At 38.3% G+C, this 21,364-nt stretch overlaps 1 protein-coding gene and 1 long non-coding RNA gene across 4 annotated transcripts in view; one reads left to right on the plus strand and one right to left on the minus strand.

Annotated features, from left to right (window-relative positions):
* The first annotated feature begins 655 nt into the window (after positions 1-655).
* On the plus strand, positions 656-9,197 carry LOC125611074. The gene is made up of 3 exons (XR_007341198.1): positions 656-783; positions 6,862-6,910; positions 8,155-9,197. It is a non-coding gene; the product is annotated as an uncharacterized LOC125611074 (long non-coding RNA).
* Anxa3 (annexin A3) overlaps positions 887-21,364 on the minus strand; it is a 92,008-nt gene continuing 71,530 nt past the window's right edge. For all 3 annotated transcript variants that reach the window (XM_048784786.1, XM_048784788.1, XM_048784787.1), the window contains one exon: positions 887-997. In XM_048784786.1, coding sequence (XP_048640743.1) covers positions 902-997 — 96 coding nt within the window. In that variant the 3' untranslated portion in view covers positions 887-901. The remainder of the gene's footprint in view (positions 998-21,364) is intronic.

The following is a 21,364-nucleotide window of genomic DNA, read 5'->3' on the forward strand; positions in this document are numbered from 1 at the left end:
ATTAATTTTCTGCTTTCATGAGTACAGAGAACACAGAATGAAAAATCAACCCAATAATTATCTGTCAGTTGTAGACTTGAGTTTTTTCGTATTTCTTAGGTACTTGTATGTTTTCCAGATTTCTCATCAGGAGCAGATATTATTTTTATAATCATATTTTTAAATTCTTGGTTGAAGCAAAGACTACAATCAAGAATTTCTCAATTATTCCCAGTCTTCCTTGAATTGCTCTCCACGGCTGCTGATTCCTCTGTTTATTTCAGATCTCTCAAGTATTTGGCATCTGGTTCTTAGGACAAGTGGTCAAACCTGAATGGGCAAAACGTGCCAGGATGTTGAATAAGAGGTGAGCTGGTGGGAAACGTGTGACACTGGTATGACAGAGCAGGAGTGGTCTCTTGGAGCCCTGGAGCTGTTTATCAGACTGAGATTTCACTCATCTGAGCTGGCCCTGGGCCCTGTTGCTCCCAGGACACCTAGAACTCATTGTTTGCCTTTTAATTGCTTATTCACTCAAACTCCTGAATTCTTTGTAGCTGAATCATTTCCCGTTTAAATTTCCTCAACTTTTCCTCTTTATCCCAAGACTGAGCATTATCTCTGTTCTACAGTGTATGAGTTATTCTTCACAAAGGTAAGCTATCAGTAATGTGTTAGTCTGTCATGCAAAAAGGCAAAATAATTGGGATTTACAGTTCGTCCATCTGATTTGAGAGTGACCAATAATCATCACAAATGGTGCACCTATCCCAACTGAATCAGGATATGGCATTTCCTGTATTGGTAAGTCTTTCCAAGTTTTTCTAAGGGACGCTAGCTTTAATATCCTTCTGCTTCTTTAAGATTGGGAAACCACCCAGGCCTCCCAGCTCTTGGCAAGCAACAGACTGATTTCATGTTGTTACTCAGCATTTTGCTTCTCATTGAAATGCCTGGCTCTGCACAACCGGTTTGTAGAGTCTGAAGATCCTCTGGGTGTGTCCAGGAACACAGCAGCCTCAGGAAGACAAAACAGGAGAAGGGTTTTAGAGCTCTGATCAGCTGGAATCCATCCATTGTCAACAACCCCGGCTCTTGGTGCTGTGCCTTTTAGAGCCTTTCTCTCTCTTCTGGTTGCAGTCCCATCTACTCTTCTAGAGCAACTCAAATGCCACCTTTACCAGCCTAATTTAACCTTTTCCTTGTCTGTGTTTTTTTTTAAACAATAATTTTGTTTACTTTATCTTACACACTTCCCTTGTATCAGACTTATATATGTATTTGTATGTGTGTCTCCCTACCAGGTTGTAAGTGTCCTGGAAAGTTAGTGATCCAGTTTAGCTTGCATCCCTCTCCTTTAGCACAATACCTGTGTTCATCAAATCAAAGTGCTTTAATTAAATGGAATTGAATCTTTATTGAAGACATTAATTAGATTTAGAATAGATCTGAGAATGCTGAGTAATGTACAACTTCCGCCTTCCTTGGGTGGACCTGAAACCTTGGGTAGACGTCAATCACTGCCAGGTTTGTAATAGATTCAGCAAAGGTGACATTTCTCAGGGTTGCTATGGCCTATAGGATCTCAGCCTTCATCGGCCTGGGAGTCTGTCTTTAAATGTTATGGAATCACAATCATTTTAATGGTTCATATACTACCATTGTAAAACATTTGTGGTTTTAATGGGGAAAAAAGCAAATTCTTGAAGGGCTAACTTCTTGAAGAAAAGAAAATAAATAGCCATGTATTTTTATCATAGATAAAGTGGAACTTGACAAATTAAAGTGGTAATGTAGACCTATGCTTATTATTATGTAAGAGTTTCACAATTCATCGTTGGGTAAAAACAAAAATGTTCTTCAGTAGCATGTTTATTATGCTACCATTTTTTTTTGTAAAAACAAAACAAAGGATAGCCTTTATGTAAAATATATGTCCAAATACCTAGAAAAACATTTGGAAAATAACAGGCATTTATTCTCATACAGTTTAAGTATCTGTAACAAGAATTAAACATAGCACAATTAGTTAATTAGTATATATAATTTATATGAACTACTCTTTGTAATAACTAGAACTGTTTGAGAGATTGAGGATTAGTAGAAAACAAGCTACTGTTTCCCAGGCTGTTATGGTCTGTGCTATAGCCAGACCTGCACAGGTGGTAGGGAATATGAGGGTACTACTGGGTACTTGGAGGAAAACATAAGAAACTCAAGGAAGGTGGAGTCCCATCCCCCCACCATTTTATTTTTATTGAACCCAGGGCCTGGGCAAGCACTGAACCACTGAGTTATGAGAGCTATGTCCCCAGCCCTGTTTTTGTAGGTTCCCCTTAACCCTCTCAGGGAATAAATCCAGGGGCATGCTACCAGCAAACTGCATGCCCAGCTCTCTTTATTTTTTATTTTGAGACAGAGGTCTCATCAATAAATTGATGAGGCTGGTCTCAAACTTGCAATTCTCCTGCCTCAGCCTCTGGAGTTGCTGTGATGACAGGTGGGAGCCACCATACCCTGTTATTTCTGTATGCTTATGGTTACAAAGACATATCTTTAAAAATAAAATTACTGGAGGGGTGAAAGACATGTTCTACTGTGAGTCTAATGGGAATTTCTCTGTTCACATCAAAATATTTTTTAAAATCTTGGTTTTAAATTTAAATTTGATTTAATTTCAAAAGGAGATACATTAAGAAAGGACCAAATCTAAAAGATAGTTTGGTTCATTACTAGATCCCAGCCATCCCTCTGTTTCAACCAGAGTTACACATCTTTTTATATTTCTTGATAATGTCAGATTTCTTAGGAATGCACTTATTTTTCTAAAATAGAATGGGCTATAGGCTAAAATATTAAATGTAGTTAATTTTCAATTGATAGGATAATAGGATATATCTATCTCTTTATAGCTTTTTAGATTAATTTTTCCCCAAAGGTAAAAGAATCAGAGATAATTTTCAAAACCATTCTGTTGGACCCTTGACAGCATGCCTAAATCTTACATTATTATCACTTTTTATTTCCTCTTTTTCTCTGTTTCTGGTCTTTAGTCTTGGTTAATAGTATAGCTAATGCGAAGAAATATCCTCTTAGCAAGCTTTTTCTTCCCTATCTTCCTCATTCCATAGCTCACGAAAATGCAAGCTTGCTCGCGCGAGCGCACACACACACACACACACACAGACACACACATTGAAATGTTATTCTGAAAGATTTCTTCCTGGAATTTCCACTGCGGTTTCTGAGTTTCATTTGATCCATACTAATTACAAAAAAAATTAATGACAAAATCTACTATATTTGGTTCACTTTAGGATATTTAAAGTAATACCAAATTCACAGGAGACATTTCTCTTACTAGGAAGGACAGAAAAAGATTGTATTTATTTTATTTTTTATATGAGTGAAAAACAACCTTGAAAACCAGAGGTATTATGTGTGGTAAGTGACTGCATTTAAATTTTAAAAATAGGTCTTTTGCACTACTTTCACTATGGAGAGAGTCAAGTATTTTTCCATACCTGTAGGAAAATAGCACCATTTATTGGCAAGTCCAATGTATCAATCAGCAGTGGAGGAGAATACCTCAGACCAGGAAAGCACCAGTACTTACCTTGCTGGTGTTAGTCAGATTTTTGTTGTTGTTATCAATATACCTGACAAGAACAACTTAAAGGAGGAAAAAATTATTTGGGCTCCTAGTTTTCAGTGCCTCTGTTCATGACTGGCTGACTCCATTGCTCTGAGCTCAACATCAACACAGAACATCATGGCAGAAGGCCAGGAAGCAGAGAGAGTGGGGCAGGGGTTGCAAGGAAGATGAACCCTTCCTGGGCACACCTACAGTAACCTCCCTCTTTTAACCATGCCTTATCTGCCTATAGTTACCTTCTAATTGTCCATTCAAACTAGGATGAACTGATTAGGTTAAAGCTCTTCAAATATAATTATTTTACCTCTGACAATTCTTGCATCGATGCATGAGGTTTTTAGGAACATTTAATATCCAAACCATAAGAATACCTATATATCAAACCCCCAGTTTTACTTCTTGTGCCTTCGGTTAAAAACTCTCCTCCTTCCCTTATTATCAATCATTTTATTTTTCTCTTTTGCAATAGGCTAATGTAAAGCTAGAATGAGAGAGTTGGATAAACACTGATAAAACACTTAGGGACCAGGAGTCTTATCTAGTTCTCAACTAAATTAGGCATATCATTTCTTCCATCCCTCCCTCCTGCATTCTGTCCACAAATATTTGTTGAGCTCCTACCCTGTGCTGGAGACTGTTCTAGGTTGCAGAGATGAATTAAGATATGACCTCTGCACTTTGGGTCTGTGTCTCTGGACCCTCGATTGTCATTGGAAAAACAAAACAAAATAAAACAAATATCAAAACAGAGGCTGAAACAGTGAGTGGGCACAAGTCTGTGGCACTCCCCATCTGCTATCTGGACAGTGAAGCAGTGTGTCACATACAGGCATCTACTGGGCTCCTCTGTGCAAGGGAGGGAAGCATGAAATGTAGAAGTGGTACAAGGTTCTGTTAGATGGTGACTGGGAGGAAAAGATGGTAATAGTGCAGTAGCAATTTGGCTCCAAGTCCTTGAGCAATGCAAGCTGTTCTGATGCTGCTGTAGTCAGTGAAGCCAGTTCACCTACATCAAATGATTTTGTTATAAGCAATCACCTGTCTGAAAGAATCACAAGAATGCAGGCTTGCTTTGCACTTCAGTTATAGAGGTAGTAAGTTTGGAAGTCAAGGATAAATTGATGAATTGGAAGCAAATCATTTCATAAAGGTAAATGTCTAGTCCTTTGGATGGGGGGCTCTTCTTTCTCTCCCCAGGACCCAACAGTTTTAGTGCCATGATACTTATTGAACAAAAGCAAGAATGGCAAAGCTCTAATGGAGAGCAGCTTTTGGAAATTGAAAATATGGTGGGAGTATCTCCTCGGTGGAAAATTGGGAGAGATTGGTAACCAAGAGCTGAGCTTTTATTTCATGATATAAGGAAATATAAAATGGTGTAATGGCGTGAATGGTCTTATCCACACTTTTGCTTACAGAGAAGCTCACTGGGAGGCCTGAGGGAAGAAAGCAGAAGAGAGGTGGAGACTGGTCCTGTTCCAGCCCCCTCTCTACTCTGAGAAAGTGACTTGTCTTACAAGCAGGAGACAGACCTAGGGGAGGGGAGCTTTACTGCCAGCCAAGTGGCTGAAGAAAAAAGACAGTGGGTGGGGCAGAATGAGGACAGGGTTTGGAATCAGTGAAGCTTCACTTTCACAGTGTGTGGGGGGCTCACTTTTGACAAAGCCAAACACTTTCTGAGACTCAGCTTCCTCTTCTGTGTAATAGTACCTCCTACCTGCTGTAGTGAGCTGCTTTCGATTACAGAACTTACTTGCTTTAGAGATTTGCTTAGATTGAAACATTCTTTTTTCTTCTCTTATTCAAGAAAGTGATTATTTAATAGGAATTGCATAACTCACCTTTTATTTTCCCCTAAGTTTTTGTCATCATTCATGTTTATGAAGGGGTCTAGGGAGGTGAATAATAAAATGTCTTTCATAAACTATTTCTCAAATTTATGGTTTAAGCAGAGATTCTCTTCCTAAATACAGTGTGTGTGTGTGTGTATTTTGTTTTGTACCAGGGATTGAACTCAAGGGCACTCAACCAGAGATCCACATAACCAGCTCTATTTTTAAATTTTATTTAGAGACAGGGTCTCACTGAGTTACTTAGCATCTCACTGTTGCTGAGGCTGGCTTTGAACTCGAGATTCTCCTGTCTTCAGCCTCCCAAGCTGCTGGGATTATAGGTATGCACCACCATACCTGGAAATATTTCTATATTTTTTATTCCATTAAAATAAAGGAAAACATAATTAGATATTCTAGTTTAAATCTTCCTTCTTATATATTTCTTGTTCCAGCTTGATACATTCTTCTTCGAAAACACAAATACATCCTGGTAGTGTCAAGTGGTTTTTTTTGTTGTTTTTTTTGTTTGTTTATTTGAGATGATGTCTTGTCATATTGCCCAGGCTGGTCTCTAACCTCTGGGCTCAAGTGATCCTCCTGTCTCAGCCTACCTAGCATTTGAGACTATATACATGCCTGATTATTGTCAAATCTTTAGATCAAGAGAAACACAAGGATCTTCCTACTTAAATTGGAAACAGGTCTGAGGCTGTGACAGGTAGAGGAGCTTTTTTATTGGGTTTCACTAGTTTGACAAGTGCTTAGAGCAAAGATTCAGGAAAGACCGGTGCGCATATCTGATCATACAGATGTCTGTGAAGAGGAAACTCTTAAGGATTTGTTTGGGCTCTAAGGCTCTATCAGGAGAAATCCAAGGAAAAGGTGGACAGAGCAGGTCACTTGATGGTGGCAAGAATCTAGACCTCATGGAGAACAAAGTCAGGGATTCCTCCTCACAGGTTGGAAGAAACTTGACTCTGCTCTGTTTATATGATTCCTGTTTTGTTTTGTTTTTTTTTAATCTGTGGAATAGTGATTGTATGGAACTAAAAGCATGGTGAAGAGAATTAAAATGAGAGGATATATGTTATTTCCCAGCATGAAATAAATACCCAATAAATTACAGATAATATTATTATTTTATATACTATACTCTATAATAAATCATATTTATTTATTAATCATATAAATAATACCAAATATAATTATATATTAATATAACATGGTATGTACTTCTGTTATAATATCATAATAAATATTGATTATATAATATTGATAATATTATATATTATTAAGACTCTTACATGAAGATCTGGGAATATAGCTTGGAGGGAGGTAGAATGCTTGCACTGATTCAATCACTAGTACTGACAGGTAAATTTTTGGTTGAAGGTGAAGTGGCCGAAGGAAGAATGAAAGAGAAGTTGGTCTGGGATTTGAGGTAAGAGTTGAGATTTCTATCAGGCATTATATTGCATTGACAGATAAAGCCAATTTTTAATAGATCATCTCAGGGGCTGTGGCATCTGGACCCCCAAAATGAGATTGGCCTGGCTCAAGTCCAGGTGGAAAAGGAAATACTATGGATAAGTCATGAAAGTCTTAATTTGCAGGGATCTACTATATCCTCTGAACAAAAAGGGGAGAAAGGGAAGCAAGATTTGTCAGGTCCTGATGATAAGGTCCAGACAGGATTAATTTACACTGAAATATTGTCAGAAAATTGGGAATTTAAAAAATTTTGAGTGAATGATCAATTGTTTCTTAGAAATGCAATTGTTTGGCCCTAAACTTTCAATACCTACCATTAGACTCCAGAGACTTTCAGACCCTAATACTACCTCAGAGAATGTGTGATATACACTATTTTGTTTGCCAATTAAAGAAATACATTTTTTAAAGAGGATAAAACTAATAATATTCCTTGTAAAAGAAAGAAACACAAGGACAATATGGGAAGTATAAAGAAAGTTTAAAAATTTGCATTTTTGTTCATTTGACTACCAGTGAAGCAAAACTTTTTATGAGTTGTCAGTTATTTTCACTAACGTGGATTATTTTTGTTACTCTATTTTTTAAAAAGAGAGAGAGAGAGAGAGTGAGTTTTTTAATATTTATTTTTTGGTTTTCAGTGGACACAACATCTTTATTTTATTTTTATGTGGAGCTGAGGATCGAACCCAGCGGCCCGCGCGTGCCAGGTGAGCGCGCTACCGCTTGAGCCACATCCCCAGCCCCATTTTTGTTACTCTTATGTTACTTTTTCTTTTCATTTTTTTTTTAATCCCAGGGATTGAATCCAGGGGCACTTAGCTACTAAGCCACATTCCCAGCCCGTTTTTCATCTTTATTTTGAAGCAGGGTCTTGCTGAGTTGCCTAGGGCCTCACTAAGTTGCTGAGGCTGGTTTTGAACACCAGATCTTCCTGCTTTAGCCTCTGAGCCACTGGTATTACAAATGTGAGCTATTGCGGTTAGCTGTTAACTTTTTCTTTCTTTCTTTCTTTTTTTTAACTGATAGTTTCCTTGTTTTCTTTCTTATGCATCTGTGGAAGAATTTTATATAGTAAGGATATTGAATATTTGTCAGATATTCAATTCTTCTGATTTGTTATTTGCTTTTCCACTTTGTGATGTTCTTTCTCACAGGGACATCTTAAATTCTTAATTTCCTTTTTCTTTTCAGTCATTATATTCACACTTTAATGCCCTACAAAAGTGAGACAGGAGACCTAAAAGATTCAAAATCATGGCGATGAAGATGGAAATAAAAGGATGATCAAAACCAAAAACCCTAAATATAACTGGAAGATGAATGGAACAGACCATTGTTTGTAAATTCACCAAATTCATAAGAGTCCTGAGTGTGCACCCTAGGATTAAGACTTGCTATGTCTCTTCCTTGCTCTGTAAGTCACTAACAGTTTGGACTTTGGAAATTGGCTTAACCTGTTCTACCTCAGTTTCCTTACCTATAAAATACAAGATTTTTGTGTAGGATGTTGGGTTGTCGTGATATTCTAGTGGTTTGTAAATGCTTAATAAATATTATCTATCCTATTTTCTACCAGTTTTTAAGACCACGTGAAGAAATGAAAGCAGAACTAGTTCTAGGATGGACTAGAGAAGAGAGAAAATTAAAACCAGGGACTAGGAGAATGCCCAGGGGGTGATGCATGGCTGAGAGCTCTGACCAGGGATGCAGAAGTCACCTGAAGGAGTTACTCTGAGGGGTGGTTGTGCCATATAAGGGAGAGTGACTCAAAGCAGTTGTTGAGGGTAGAAACAAAGAAGAGATAAGCTGTGAAAGATAAGACAGAGCTCACTAGAATTTCTTGTAAGATGAACAATTTTAAGTAAAAAGAAGAAAGTGGAAGTAAAGTGAAAGTAAAGTGAAAAGAAAGAAAAAAAAAACTGTCAACAGTTGGCATTAAAATAGAAGATATTTTGTGAAGATAAAACCTACCTCACCAGAATGGCTAAAAATATAAAAGACTCATAATAAGAAGTATTGACAAGGATGAAGAGCAAAAGGAGCTATTTTACAAGTTAGTACAAACCCTTCTGTTTGATAGTATCTACTCAAGTTGAACTTTGTGCCCTCCTAGGACCCAGCAATGCTACTGCTAGATCTTTTAAATTGTGTTTGTTTGTTGGTACTGGGGATGGAAGCCAGGAACACTTAACCACTGATCCACATCCCCAGCCCTTTTTATTTTTTTATTTTGAGATGGGGTCTCACTAAGTTGCTCAGGACTTACTAAGTTGCTGAGGCTGCCTTTGAACTTACAATCCTCCTGCCTCAGTCTCCTGAGCTGCTGGGGTTACAGGCATGTGCCTCTACTGCTAGATCTTTATGGAACAGAAACTATAAATTTTCTCACTAAAAGAAATTCATGTTAATAAGCAGCACTAATCATAAAAGCCCCTACTAAAAACTACGCAGATGCCCATCCACTAGAGGCTGGACAGATATGCTGTGCTATACTCAATGGAAAAAAAGGCCACATGGGGAATCACAACAACATGGATGAACCTCACAAAACGGGGCAAAAGAAATGGACACAAAAGAGTCTGGTGTACAATTGCATGCAATCCATTTATATTATATATAGTTCAAAACCAGGCAAAACTAATTTTGGTGTTAGAAGTCAAGATTTGGTTACTATTGGGGGCAATCATTCACCAAAGAAGGCACAATTATGCAGGTGGGGTGGGGAGAGGTAGGTTTGAAGGGGCTATATTGTTTTTTTCCTTTTCTTTTCTTTTTTCTTTCTTTCTTTCTTTTTTTTTCTTTTTCTTTTTTCTTTCTTTTTTTTTTTTTTTGTAGAGCTAAAGACTGAACCTGGGGCTTCATGCATCCTAGGCCACGGTTCTACCACTGAGCTACACTCTCAGCCTATCTTCTACTTCTTAATTTAGGTGGTAACTACATGTATATGTTCATATTGTAAAAATTCTTCTAAGTATACATTATTACTTGTGCATTTTTCTTTATGTATTTAATTGCTCAGTGAAAATGAAAAAAAATATTGATCCACATTAGAAATTGACAAAAGCCACTAAAAACTCTTGTATTGCCTCACAGAAGGTAGAACTGTTTATTTTCAGTTTTATGCTGATAGAGACAACATTTTTTTTTGAAGTAAAGTTTTTTCAGTGTATTGCTTAAGAAACAATAGATGAAAGAGTAACTTAATTTAGGGTTATTCTCTGATTTTACAGATTGAGAATTTTATTCCTATAGGTTATTAGTATAAAGCATTTGTTTCATTAGCAACTTCTTTTATTAAGCTAACCACAAAAGGTGCCTGTACATTTTTTCTATAACTGGTTGCCTGCAAGTCCTATGACCTGATGTAAGAGATAATTAACCAGGAATTTAGGTATTAGTGACATGAGAGCAGTCCCATACTCAGAAACTCATAGGTGACATACCAAAAGAGGTAAGCTGAAGAAGTCTAGACTCTGGTGGCAGGACCATCAACAAATGTGATCCTTTAGACAACAATTTTGAAGCTGTTTCCATACAAAGTATAGATAACAGTACCTGTTTCATAGTAGTAGATCATGTAGGTGAAAGAATTCTGAAAATCATGAAATTTCATAGAAGTGCTGGGAAAGGGGCTTTATCACAACTCCTAAAGTTTTCTTTCTATTGACACAACAGCCAGAACCTGCCCCTTCCCACTGCTCATACTGCCCCAAGAGGGCAAAAATGATGGTTAAATTTGGCAAATAGTATATCCTTTTTTGACTTTTCCCTTTTAGAAGTCAACCTGTCTAGAATGAAAGATTATTGAACCTTACAGATGTTGAGTGCATGCCCCAAATTTAGATGGATAAGTGACAGAGATAGAATTTGAACTCAGGTCTCTGCAATTACACAGACCATGTCTTTAACTATCCCATGATATTTCTGGTCTGATAAGTCATGGACTATATAAAAAATAAAAAGCTATGGCACAGATAAGGATACAATAGGGATACAGGGAAGGGGGTGGTTCATACGAGGACCAGACAAGGATGACTACCAAGATTTCTATATTCCCCTGCTACAGGGATCAATTCCTGCCCTTTGTGTAAACCCCAGGAGCCAGAGAGGCTAGAATGATCACTTATGTCTTTTTAGGCTTTACTATAAGAGGAAGAGGTACCTGTGTTGGCAAAACAGTTACAATTAAACAGCGTTTAACCTCATGCCACTTGCTTGGGTCCCAGCACTTAGCTAGTTTCTCCATGGTTGTAGCTCCGGTTAGACATTTTCTTCTGCTGCTTTTCCTTTGAATTCTTCTGCACTTTTACCCCCAAAACATTCTAAGGTATGAAAATGGATGGGAAGCAGATTTTCAAACACTTGAAGTATGAGAATTTGCAAAGGGCATGTTAACAGGGTCTCATAAAGGATAATTATTTATTTTTATTAAGGTCATAATTTATATTCAAGAGAAAGAATTGATCTTAGGTGTTCAGTTAGATGGGTTTTAACAACTTTATACATCCCTGCAACCACCAGCCAGAGCAAGATAAAGGCCATTTTGACCGTCATGGAATCATAGAACCTGATGTTTTGTATGTGCATCTGGCTTTTCTCACTCAACATGGTATTTTGGAGATTTATTCTTGTCATTGCCTTTACCAATAGCTTGTTTTGTTTTATTACCAAGCAGTATTCTATTGTATAGATACATGACAGTTACTTTAACCATTCCCTGTCCACAGATGTTTAGGGTGCTTCTAGTTTTTTGTTATTACGAATAAAGCTGTTATGAGCATTTTTAAAAGAGTCTTTGTGTGGAGATATATTTTCATTGCTCTTGGGTAAATATTTAGGAGTGGAACTGTTGGGCTGCAGGATAGAAATATGTTTATTGTTAACAGAAGCTGACAAATAATTCTCCAAAGAGTTGAATCATTTTACATTGCTACCATCAATGTTGCTCTGCCTTCCTGAAGGAAAAATCTTAATAAAGAATAGTTATCATGGTGTTCAGGGAGGGGAAGATTGCTATGGGAATAATTTGAAGGGAGGAAAAAAAAAAACAGCAAAAGAGAGGAGTGGATTGGCATTCACCAAATAGAGTTCACCAGGAAGCCAGCCGGAGAGGACCACGTGGACAGTGGACTCCATAGCTACCAATCAAGGCTGTGTTCTCCACTGATGACATTCATTCCACATGCCAGGCCCTCTGTCTGTGATCCAAGAAATCTGGGCAACTTATTGTTTTTGCTCAAGTTGTACTTCATTGAAATTCTTTTTGGAGTGTCCCTTTCGGTCACAAGTTCCCTTTCCTGTCTGAGAGCCAAGACATAGCACAGCAAGCCTTTTTGAACTTGTGCTGCTGACTCCACCTTCAGTGTGGTGGTATCAAAACTGACCCTGCACAGGGTCAGCTTTTCCAGGGTGGCTACAAGTCAAGAGCAAGTGACTATTTATCTTTTGGCCTCTTCCCCCAGGTTACTTTTAGCAGTTTGTTTTTTTATGCTATTACATTAAGAGAGGTCAAGGCCTTTGGCACTGCTTGAAGATGATTTCATTTTGAGACAAAACCTTATTCTCTGAGCCTTTTTTTAAAGGTTATCATCACAGAGGCCAGAATTAGTGGGGATTAGCCCCCAAGAATAAATCTAACTTTCTTTAGGCATGACTGATCCTGGCTGTGTCTTCCTTTGATTTAATCCTATACTAAAAGTTTTTGCTAAAGTGGGTAAGCAGCACTTCTTATTCCTCTAACTGTACAGATGGCCAGCTCTCACATTATTGCACATTCTTAGCTTAATGTCTTTAGCTAAACAACTCATTGTTTTCTGATATACGGAAAGAAAGTTTCCAAAAAATGCCTTGCCGGTTAGCCTGAAACAAGTGGTTGTCCCTGAACCAAGCCCATATCCTGGAGAAGAGTGCTATGCTCAGGTCTTGGTCACTTATCTGCCTCATCCACAGAAGTATGGAGAAAGGGGATGCAGATACTAGGAGGAAAAAACAACAGGCATCTAGTGTGGAACATTTGATCAAGTGTTTCTGTTCAACACCCTCACCATTGCCACAATGTTCTAAGGACTAATTCTGCTCATCAATTGGCTTTTAGGTTGCATGTCATTTCACCAGAAAGGCTTCTCTCAAAGTACAAGTCCCCATTCAAGCATCTTATAGCTCTTGTTCATTTGTTTGATAGTTTAGTATCTAAACATCACTTTGGCTCTAACTATGAATTCGGGATAGTATCTATAGTGTTCATCACATCATAGGTATTCAAAAGTATCTCCAGGATGAATGAATAAGAATGAAAGAAAATCTGTCAGTGGATTCCCTTGGTCTCAGGTTGTAGGCTAACTCCTTTTTAGTAAAAGGTCAGTAAATTAACCTCTGGTTAAACTTCAGACTCAGTTATTAGAACCAGTATAAGTTATTTGCTTCATTTCTTTTGCTTCTTCTCATTCCCTTTACTTTTCTTTTTCTTTCCCTTTTTTTCCTCCAGTACTAGGAATTGAACCCATGGCCTCATCCATGTTAGGCAAATGCTATACCATTGAGTTACGTTCTCAGTCCACTTGCCTCAATTTTACAGTCAGAAATTTAAGAACTGCAAAAACCTTTGAAAGTAAAAAAAATAATAGAATTGACTGGATTAGCCTCATCATCCTTTATTGAAATAAAACATGTAATATCTGCGTGAAAATATCTCTCATGATAAAGTAGTAAAATCATGGACCTCACATTACATAGAGCTTCTATGTGATTTCAGCTACAAAGGAACCCAGCAACACAAGTAATATGGGCAAGTCTACACAAGAGATGAGAAAAAGGCGGGGGAAAGGCCTGAGAACCAGAAAGACAAGATGAATTTGAATTACACAGAATCATCTGGAAAACTCAGTGGTCAAACATGATTATTACTCAGCAACCCTTAGGTGCTATTCTGTACTCATTCTGCCAACCCCATGTGCCCTGACCTCTCCACTTCACTCTCAATTCACACTGCTGTCTCATTCAGTTCTGGGGTATATGAAAAGGCCACAATATTTAATGTAGTAAATCTGAATATAAACAGACTTCAGGTTTTTTTCTTTTACATGGACATTCTGGTTATTTGAATTTTTATATTATATCCCTAATTTTTAGTTAGTGACTTCCTCCATCTTCCATTTTCAATGCTGTCAGTATTTCTAATTTTCCGTAGAGACTTTCTGGCCAATGAGAGCCTAGCATTCTTCAGGATGTAGATTTAGGGATGACACATGGCCCATTCATAATAATGAGAATGATAATAACAATAATGCACATTAACTTGCAAAAAAAAATCTTTGCTAAGGCTTCTGGGACACAGGCAACATTCTCAATGGACTTCACCCTGGGATAATCTGAAGCTGGAACTTTTGCAGTTAACTTGCTCTCACATGGAATCTGAGGCTGAAACCAATCAGTGAAAGGCAGAGCTCAGAAATGAAGAAAAACCATAACTGAGTTTGAACCCCGAGTCCACTTGTGCCTAAAGCCCACTCTATCCCTGGAGTTTCAGTTACGTAATTCAATCAATTCCCTCTCTTGGGTGAGTAGCATTTTCTGTCTTTAACATCCAGAAGGATCTTAACTAAAATATTCTATAATAATGTGCTCTTACTCAATTACATTCCCATACTCTTTCTTGAGAGGGGAAGAAACAAGCAAAGTTATAGCTACTTCCTGGAGAATTAACTCCTTATAACAATGAGATGGCCTACAACAAAACAAAACTGGGAGTCAGCTCACTAGGATTTACTTCTATTCTTCTTGAAATGCTTTGTTTGGTTTCATTCTTTTTCACGTTAGTGGTGAGAGGATACTTCCTCTCACCTCTAGAATAGACTGATTGTTTTATACCTAGCCAGCTGGCAGGCCTTCCAAAATTTTCCTTAATGAAATTTTGTATTAGCCTGTTTTTCATTATTATAGCAAACACCTGAGCCAAGCTACTCTACAAAGAAAAGAGGTTCATTTAGTTTACAATTCTGGGAGTTCAAAAGCATGGTGCCAATATCAGCTTGGCTCTAGTTAGGATCTCTAGCATCATGGCAGGTATGTGGGTGGCACAAAGTGATTACATGACCACACAGGAAGACAGAGGTTTGGGCTCCTTATAAATAGTTCTCTTGAGAACTCAGGCTTCTACAAGAACTATCTTAATCTCTTCCTAGGGTGGGGCTTCCCAGTAACCTAAGGTCCTCCCCCTAGACCCCCCACCTCTTAAAGGTCCACACTACCTTCCAGCATTAGTGCACTGAGTACCATGCCTTCAAACCATAACCAAACAATAGGAAGTATGATCCTCCACATGGCCTTAACACAGCTTCAATTCCCTCTAGCTTTCTAAGCTCATTGCTATCTCTTCTCTGCCAAATGTCATTGTAAACCAATCCTAGGAACAACCTACTACCATTCTTTCAACTTTCAGAGTAGAATCTATATGTAGAAACTCCAGGTATCATCTATATGAAATAATACCTGTCCAAAAGTTAAGCCTAAATAATGACTCATTTTTCTGATTGCCAATCTCACAGAAACAAGGACAGGGAGAATATGTTATAGGAATTCTTATAGGCCAGAAGAATTTCTTAAACAGGATCATTTAATTAGTAGTGGTTTCATCATAAGGTATTTTTAGACTTTCATTTAAAATTTTGAAGCATTTGATATCCCTCAGGAAAAAACGAATTTAGTCTGTATCCAAGGTAGTGAATCCAGCAATTACTTTTCATTTGCCAAAATGATGAACACCTCAGCTTTCCAGGAACTAACATTGCCTAATTAGATTCCACATCTCTGACAGATGATAAGAACATAATGTTAGTAAATTGGTAAAAAAAAAAAAAAAAAATCTTGCAACTGGTTCTTACAAGAATTTAAATAAGTTGTTAGATTGTGCTGGTTCTTCTCAACAGCTCTTATCTTTTAAAAGAGGAAGGTGTTTGGATATCAACTAACTCCTTTCATGTGTGAAGTTGCATGTGTCATAACACTGATTCTCAGACCAAACATGAATAAAGGTGAAGGACCATGTCATTTCTAATAAAAATAAAAGAGAATTGAGTTAGTCATTTTTTCTCAAATATTCCTGCAAAACAAGAAGTTTCTATTGTATATAGCACAAAGTACTCTGGGCTCTGAATTAGGAAACCTAAACTTGATTTTTTAATTTGTTCTTTTTAGATACACATGACAGTAGAGTATATTTTGACATATTTTACATACATGGAGTATAATTTATTGTAATTAAATTCCATTCTAGTGGTTGTACATGATACAGAGATTCACTGTGGTGTATTCATATATGAACATACAAAAGTTATGTCAGATTTATTCCACTGTCTTTCCTATTCCTATCCCCCTTCCTTTCCCTTCATTCCCTTTTGTCTAATCCACTGAACTTCTATTCTTACTTCCCTACATATTGTGTATTAGCATCTGCATATGAAAGAGAATATTCACCTTCGGTTTTTTGGGATTGGTTTATTTCACTTAGCATGATAGTCTCTAGATCCATCCATTTGTCAGTAAAAGTTAAAAAGTCATCCTTTTTTATGGCTTATTTATTCCACTGTGTAAATAGTACCACATTTTCTTTATTCATTCATCTGCTGAAGGGCACTTAGGTTGGTTCCATAGCTTACCTATTGTGAATTGTGCTTCTGTAAACACTGATGTGGCTGCATCACTACAGTATGCTGATTTTAAGTCCTTTGGGTACAGACCAAGGAGTGAGATAGCTGGGTCAAATGTTGGTTCCATTCCAAGTTTTCTGAGGAATCTCCATACTGCTTTCCAATTTGCAGTTCCACCAGTGACGTATGAGTATACCTTCTTCCCACATCCTTGCCAACACTTATTTTTACTTGTTTTCTTGATATTTGCCACTCTGACTGGACTGAGATGGAATTTCAGAGTAGTTTTAATTTGCATTTCTCTAGCTGCTAGAGATGTTCAACATTTTTTCATATATTTGTTGACCGTTTGCATTTCTCCTTCTCTGAGGTGCCTGTTCAGTTGCTTTGCCCAGTTATTGATTGGATTATTTGGGGGGTTTTCGATGTTAAGGTTTTTGAGTTTTTTACATATCCAGGAGATAAATACTCTATCTGAGGTGCATGTGATAAAGATTTTCTCCCATTCTGTGGGCTCTCTTTTCATGTTCTTGTTTCCTTTGCTATGAAGAAGCTTTTAAGTTTGATACCATCCCATTTATTGATTCTTGATTTGCCTCTTGTGTTTTAGGAGTCTTGTTGAGGAATTCAGATCCTAAACCAACATAATGGAGTGTTCAGCCTACCCTTTCTTCTATTAGGCTCAAGGTATCTGCTCTAATGCTTAGGTCCTTGATCCACTTTAAGTTGTGTTTTGTGTAAGGTGAGAGATAGGGTGAAATTTCATCCTGCTACATATGGATTTCCAGTTAGGAAACCTAAACTTTATGTGGCCCTAAACAAGTCACTTCTCTTTCAGGCTCTCTTCATGTATAGAATGAGGTATGGAAGTGTCTAACTATAAATCTTGATTACTGAAACACAGCACTTGCTGATGTAATTCCTGTTTTCATCTCAGTGCTCATGACCTAATTGACTTGATCTAAACACAAAATGTCTATCTCAAAGAACTTTGAAGGTGAACAAAATGAATTGAACTGGAGAAAGAGAGAGACTTGGTATTAATATTTATCATTCATTTGTTCACAGATACATTGGATCACTTAAAAATGAGCACTACCACAGGTGCTAAGGATGCAATAGTTAAAAAATCAGATTCTATCTTCATATCTTTGTGGGGTATGGTATTTTTAGTTGATGTTTTTTCCTTCAGTACTTAAAAATCTCATGCCATTCTCTCCTGGCCCATAAGGTTTATATTGATGAATCTTTTGTCAGGCAAATTGCGACACTCCTATGTGTTATTTTTTTTTTTATTATTATTTTCTCTTGCAATCTTGAGAACTTCCTCTTTCTCTTTCACCTTTGAATGCTTGATTTATAAGATACCTTGGGACAAACTTGGTTGAGCTAAATTTGGTGACATTCAACCTTCCCATATTTGGATATTTATATCCTTCTCCAGCTTAGGGCATTTTTTTAAAAAAAAAAATAAGTTTTCTATCCCTTTGATATTCTCAATTCTTTAAACCCTGATAACCTGAATATTTTCTCTTTTAATACTGTCCCAAAGTTTCCATAACCTTTTTTTCATTCCTCCCCATTCTTTTTTCTTCTCCAGCTATTATTTTCAGATAGCCTGTCTTTGAACTAATTCTTTCTTCTGCTTGGACTATCCTGCTATTGATGCCTTCTATCATGTATTTAATTTTGCTTTGTATATTTTTCAGCTCAATAGTTTGATTCATTTTTTAATTGCTTCCGTATCTTTGTCAAGTTTCTCTGTTACAGAGTATTGAAAAGTTTCTCTACATTTCTTCAAGCTTCTTTAGTTTCCTTGAAACAGCTGTTTTAAATTCTCTTTCTGAGTGATCTTCCATGCTGATGACTACCTGATCAGTTGACTTTATTTTGAATATCAGCTGAGGTCATGGTTCTTGAAATCTTTTGATTCTTGTTGACATGCAGCATCAGATGCACATTGAAGGATCATGTGTTTATTCCAATTTTCCTAATCTGGTTCTATTTGTGCCTGTCTTTCCAGAAATTCTAGGCAGGCTGCTTATTTTCTCTGTACCTATAGTCACTTCCACCATTTCAGCACTGGATGACACCCACCTCCAGAAATGCCAGGAATTGCTTTTGGTGTGTCACTATTCAACCCCAGGTTTGTTCCAAATACACTTGGGTTTTATTCAGAAAAAGACAGGAGAGTACCAGAAAGAGTAAGTCTGTCCCCGTTAGCCTTTCCCTGGGGCCAGGGCAAGCCCAGATGCTTTATCCTCAGTTACTGGTCTGTGGCCAGGCACTACAGGCTTCTGCCTGGCTTTGGGTAGAATCACTAAAGATGAATTAGCTCCAGGCTTCTATGTCACACCAATGGACACCAATGCCACGAAGCTGTTTCACAAACTGAGCCCACAACTCACCAAACCAGCATAATACTGAAGTCGGACCAAGACCCACACTGCTATGGGCTGCCTATTGCTGGAATAGACTTATGGCCCAAGACCACTGCAATCACCCACAGGTGTTGTCAGCTGGACTAGGAATCCAAAAGACTGGGGAGAGGAAGGGCTGTGCATCTACCACTGGCACTGGAGCTGCTCCAGTGGCTTCTTCTTCAGGTAGGTCTGGAGATCGGAACTGTTAGGATCTGCACAGTGTTGATTAGGTTTTACTAGCTTCGCAGCAATTAATTCCAGGGAAAAATCTTATTCTTACTGCCCTGTCCTACCCACAGTGAATGGGGTCTTGCACCATGCTATGCCTAAGGTTGGGGTAGTGTCAGTTAAGGTAGTTTGTTAGCCACCTATGCCAGTGATAAACTGGGTTGCACCTGAGTCTCATAGCTACAAAGACCTATAGTCTCAGGGGTGCACTGGGCCCACACCACAGATAATAGTGATGCAGGCCAAAATACAATTCTGTCCCTTTGGGGCACAGGCATATGCCTGGTGCCAGGGAAGTTCTAATGCCCCCCCACACACACACACCTATGAGCACTGGCCTGGTGATAGCCATGCTGCCTGAGGTTGGGGGACCATGTGGGGAGACAGTCCTGTGGCCACCAAGGCTGACGTTTAACTGGATTACTCTTGAGTATCAAGGGCTTTCGCTCTTTGGAGGAGTGTGGGTATGCTCCAAGCCCACTCCAAGACTGGAACCCATACAGGATGAAAGTTGAAGTGACCTATTTGGCCCTTGGATCTCTCTGCCTGATGCCAGGGCCGGTGTAGATATTCAACCTATGAGCTCTGACCTATGCACAAGACCTTCAGCTGAATGGTTGCTGGGTCTCACCATGCAGGTCTGGTACTAGGCTCCAAGGCAAAACCCTGTGCTAGTTTTTTATGCCTGACTCCCTCCTCTGTCACCTGAGGGAAGGAACCAGTTCCAACAGCTCAGTCAGTTAGAAGTGGCCTGGCAGTAGAGGCCGCGTGCTGGGTTTCACCAGGGTGGGCCTGGTACTGTGTTTTAAGTCTAATGCCTGGACTTTATTCCTTCTCCCCCTCCACCCCACTGAGCAGGAGGCTTCTCTCTCCAACCTGCCTAGCTGCTTGGCATTGGGGAAGATGATACAGCAACTCCTTCCTTCCTACCTTCGAGTCCACTATTCATTTTTCTATACTAAAAGTGAGCACGATGGTCCCTTGCCTTATTTTCTTACCTTTTGTGAAGATTGTTTGGTGTGTGCGTAGCTATTGGTACTAGGCTCCAAGGTAAAGCCCTGTGCTAGTTTTTGTGCCTGGTGTGTCTGTAGAGAGACCATCACTGGAGGTTCTTAGCTTCCATCTTGCTCTGTCCTCTGAGACTAGAAACCTAAACCTACTTCATCTATACTCCCTGTGTTAGGGCTTTGGCTAGGAATTCAATTCCACAAATGAGATGCAGTCTCATGAGTTAGGAAAGCAAAGTGAGGCAGATGACACCTTTCTGTCTTTTTTGCTGACTGTATTGCCCACTGTACTTTTTATGCAGTCTAGTCCACTGTCCCATTATGAGTTCTGAGTGTCAAAGAACAGTTACTAAGGTGGCAGCAGTAGTGGCTTTGGGGGCAGCATTATGACATTCACTGGCCCCCAACACTCAGTTTTAATGGGCCCTTTCCTATAAATAATAAATCAAGTCTACACTGTGTTTGGAACCACACACATTATTATAATACAGCAAAACAATTTACTCAATCTAAAAGTTCATTTTTTTCTTCTGATTTTAGAGAAAATTAATACGTTTTTGTAGGCCACTAAAAGTACTGTATGTAGCCCTAGATACTGTGCCTCCTAGATCTAATGGTTAAATCAGGTCTGGATTATAGCTCAAGCAATGTGTTTTTGAAGTCTGCGTGTCTGGTGGCAGCTTCCGAGTGCCTGTCTTCTTGGCTGCAACATGGGAGCAGCTACATGGAAGTGCTACTCGAGGAATCATTTCTGGGAACCCAGTTTTTCCTAAGGTTTTGTAAGTGCATGATTCCCTAAGTCAAATCCAAAACATTAAAATAATTAAAATGATTTCTATTTCCTGCAATTAAATCTAATTGTTGGAACAAAAATTTATGCCATTATCCTCATGAATCTTTAAAATCTGTTCCTTATTTTCAAGTTCCTTATTCAGTCAGTCTTGCCTGGACAGTGTTCTCTCTCCTTCTTTTACCTTTTTTTTTTTTTTTTTTTTGCCTTTAACTGTAATCTTTGGAGTTCCCACTACACTGTGAATGAAGTCCCTATATTGATCGGGGTTTTCAGAGAAGCAGTTAGAGAGAGAGAGAGAGTTGAGGT

This window comes from Marmota marmota, unplaced genomic scaffold (assembly GCF_001458135.2).
Source record: "Marmota marmota marmota unplaced genomic scaffold, marMar, whole genome shotgun sequence".
In the NCBI taxonomy this organism is placed as follows: Eukaryota; Metazoa; Chordata; class Mammalia; order Rodentia; family Sciuridae; genus Marmota; species Marmota marmota.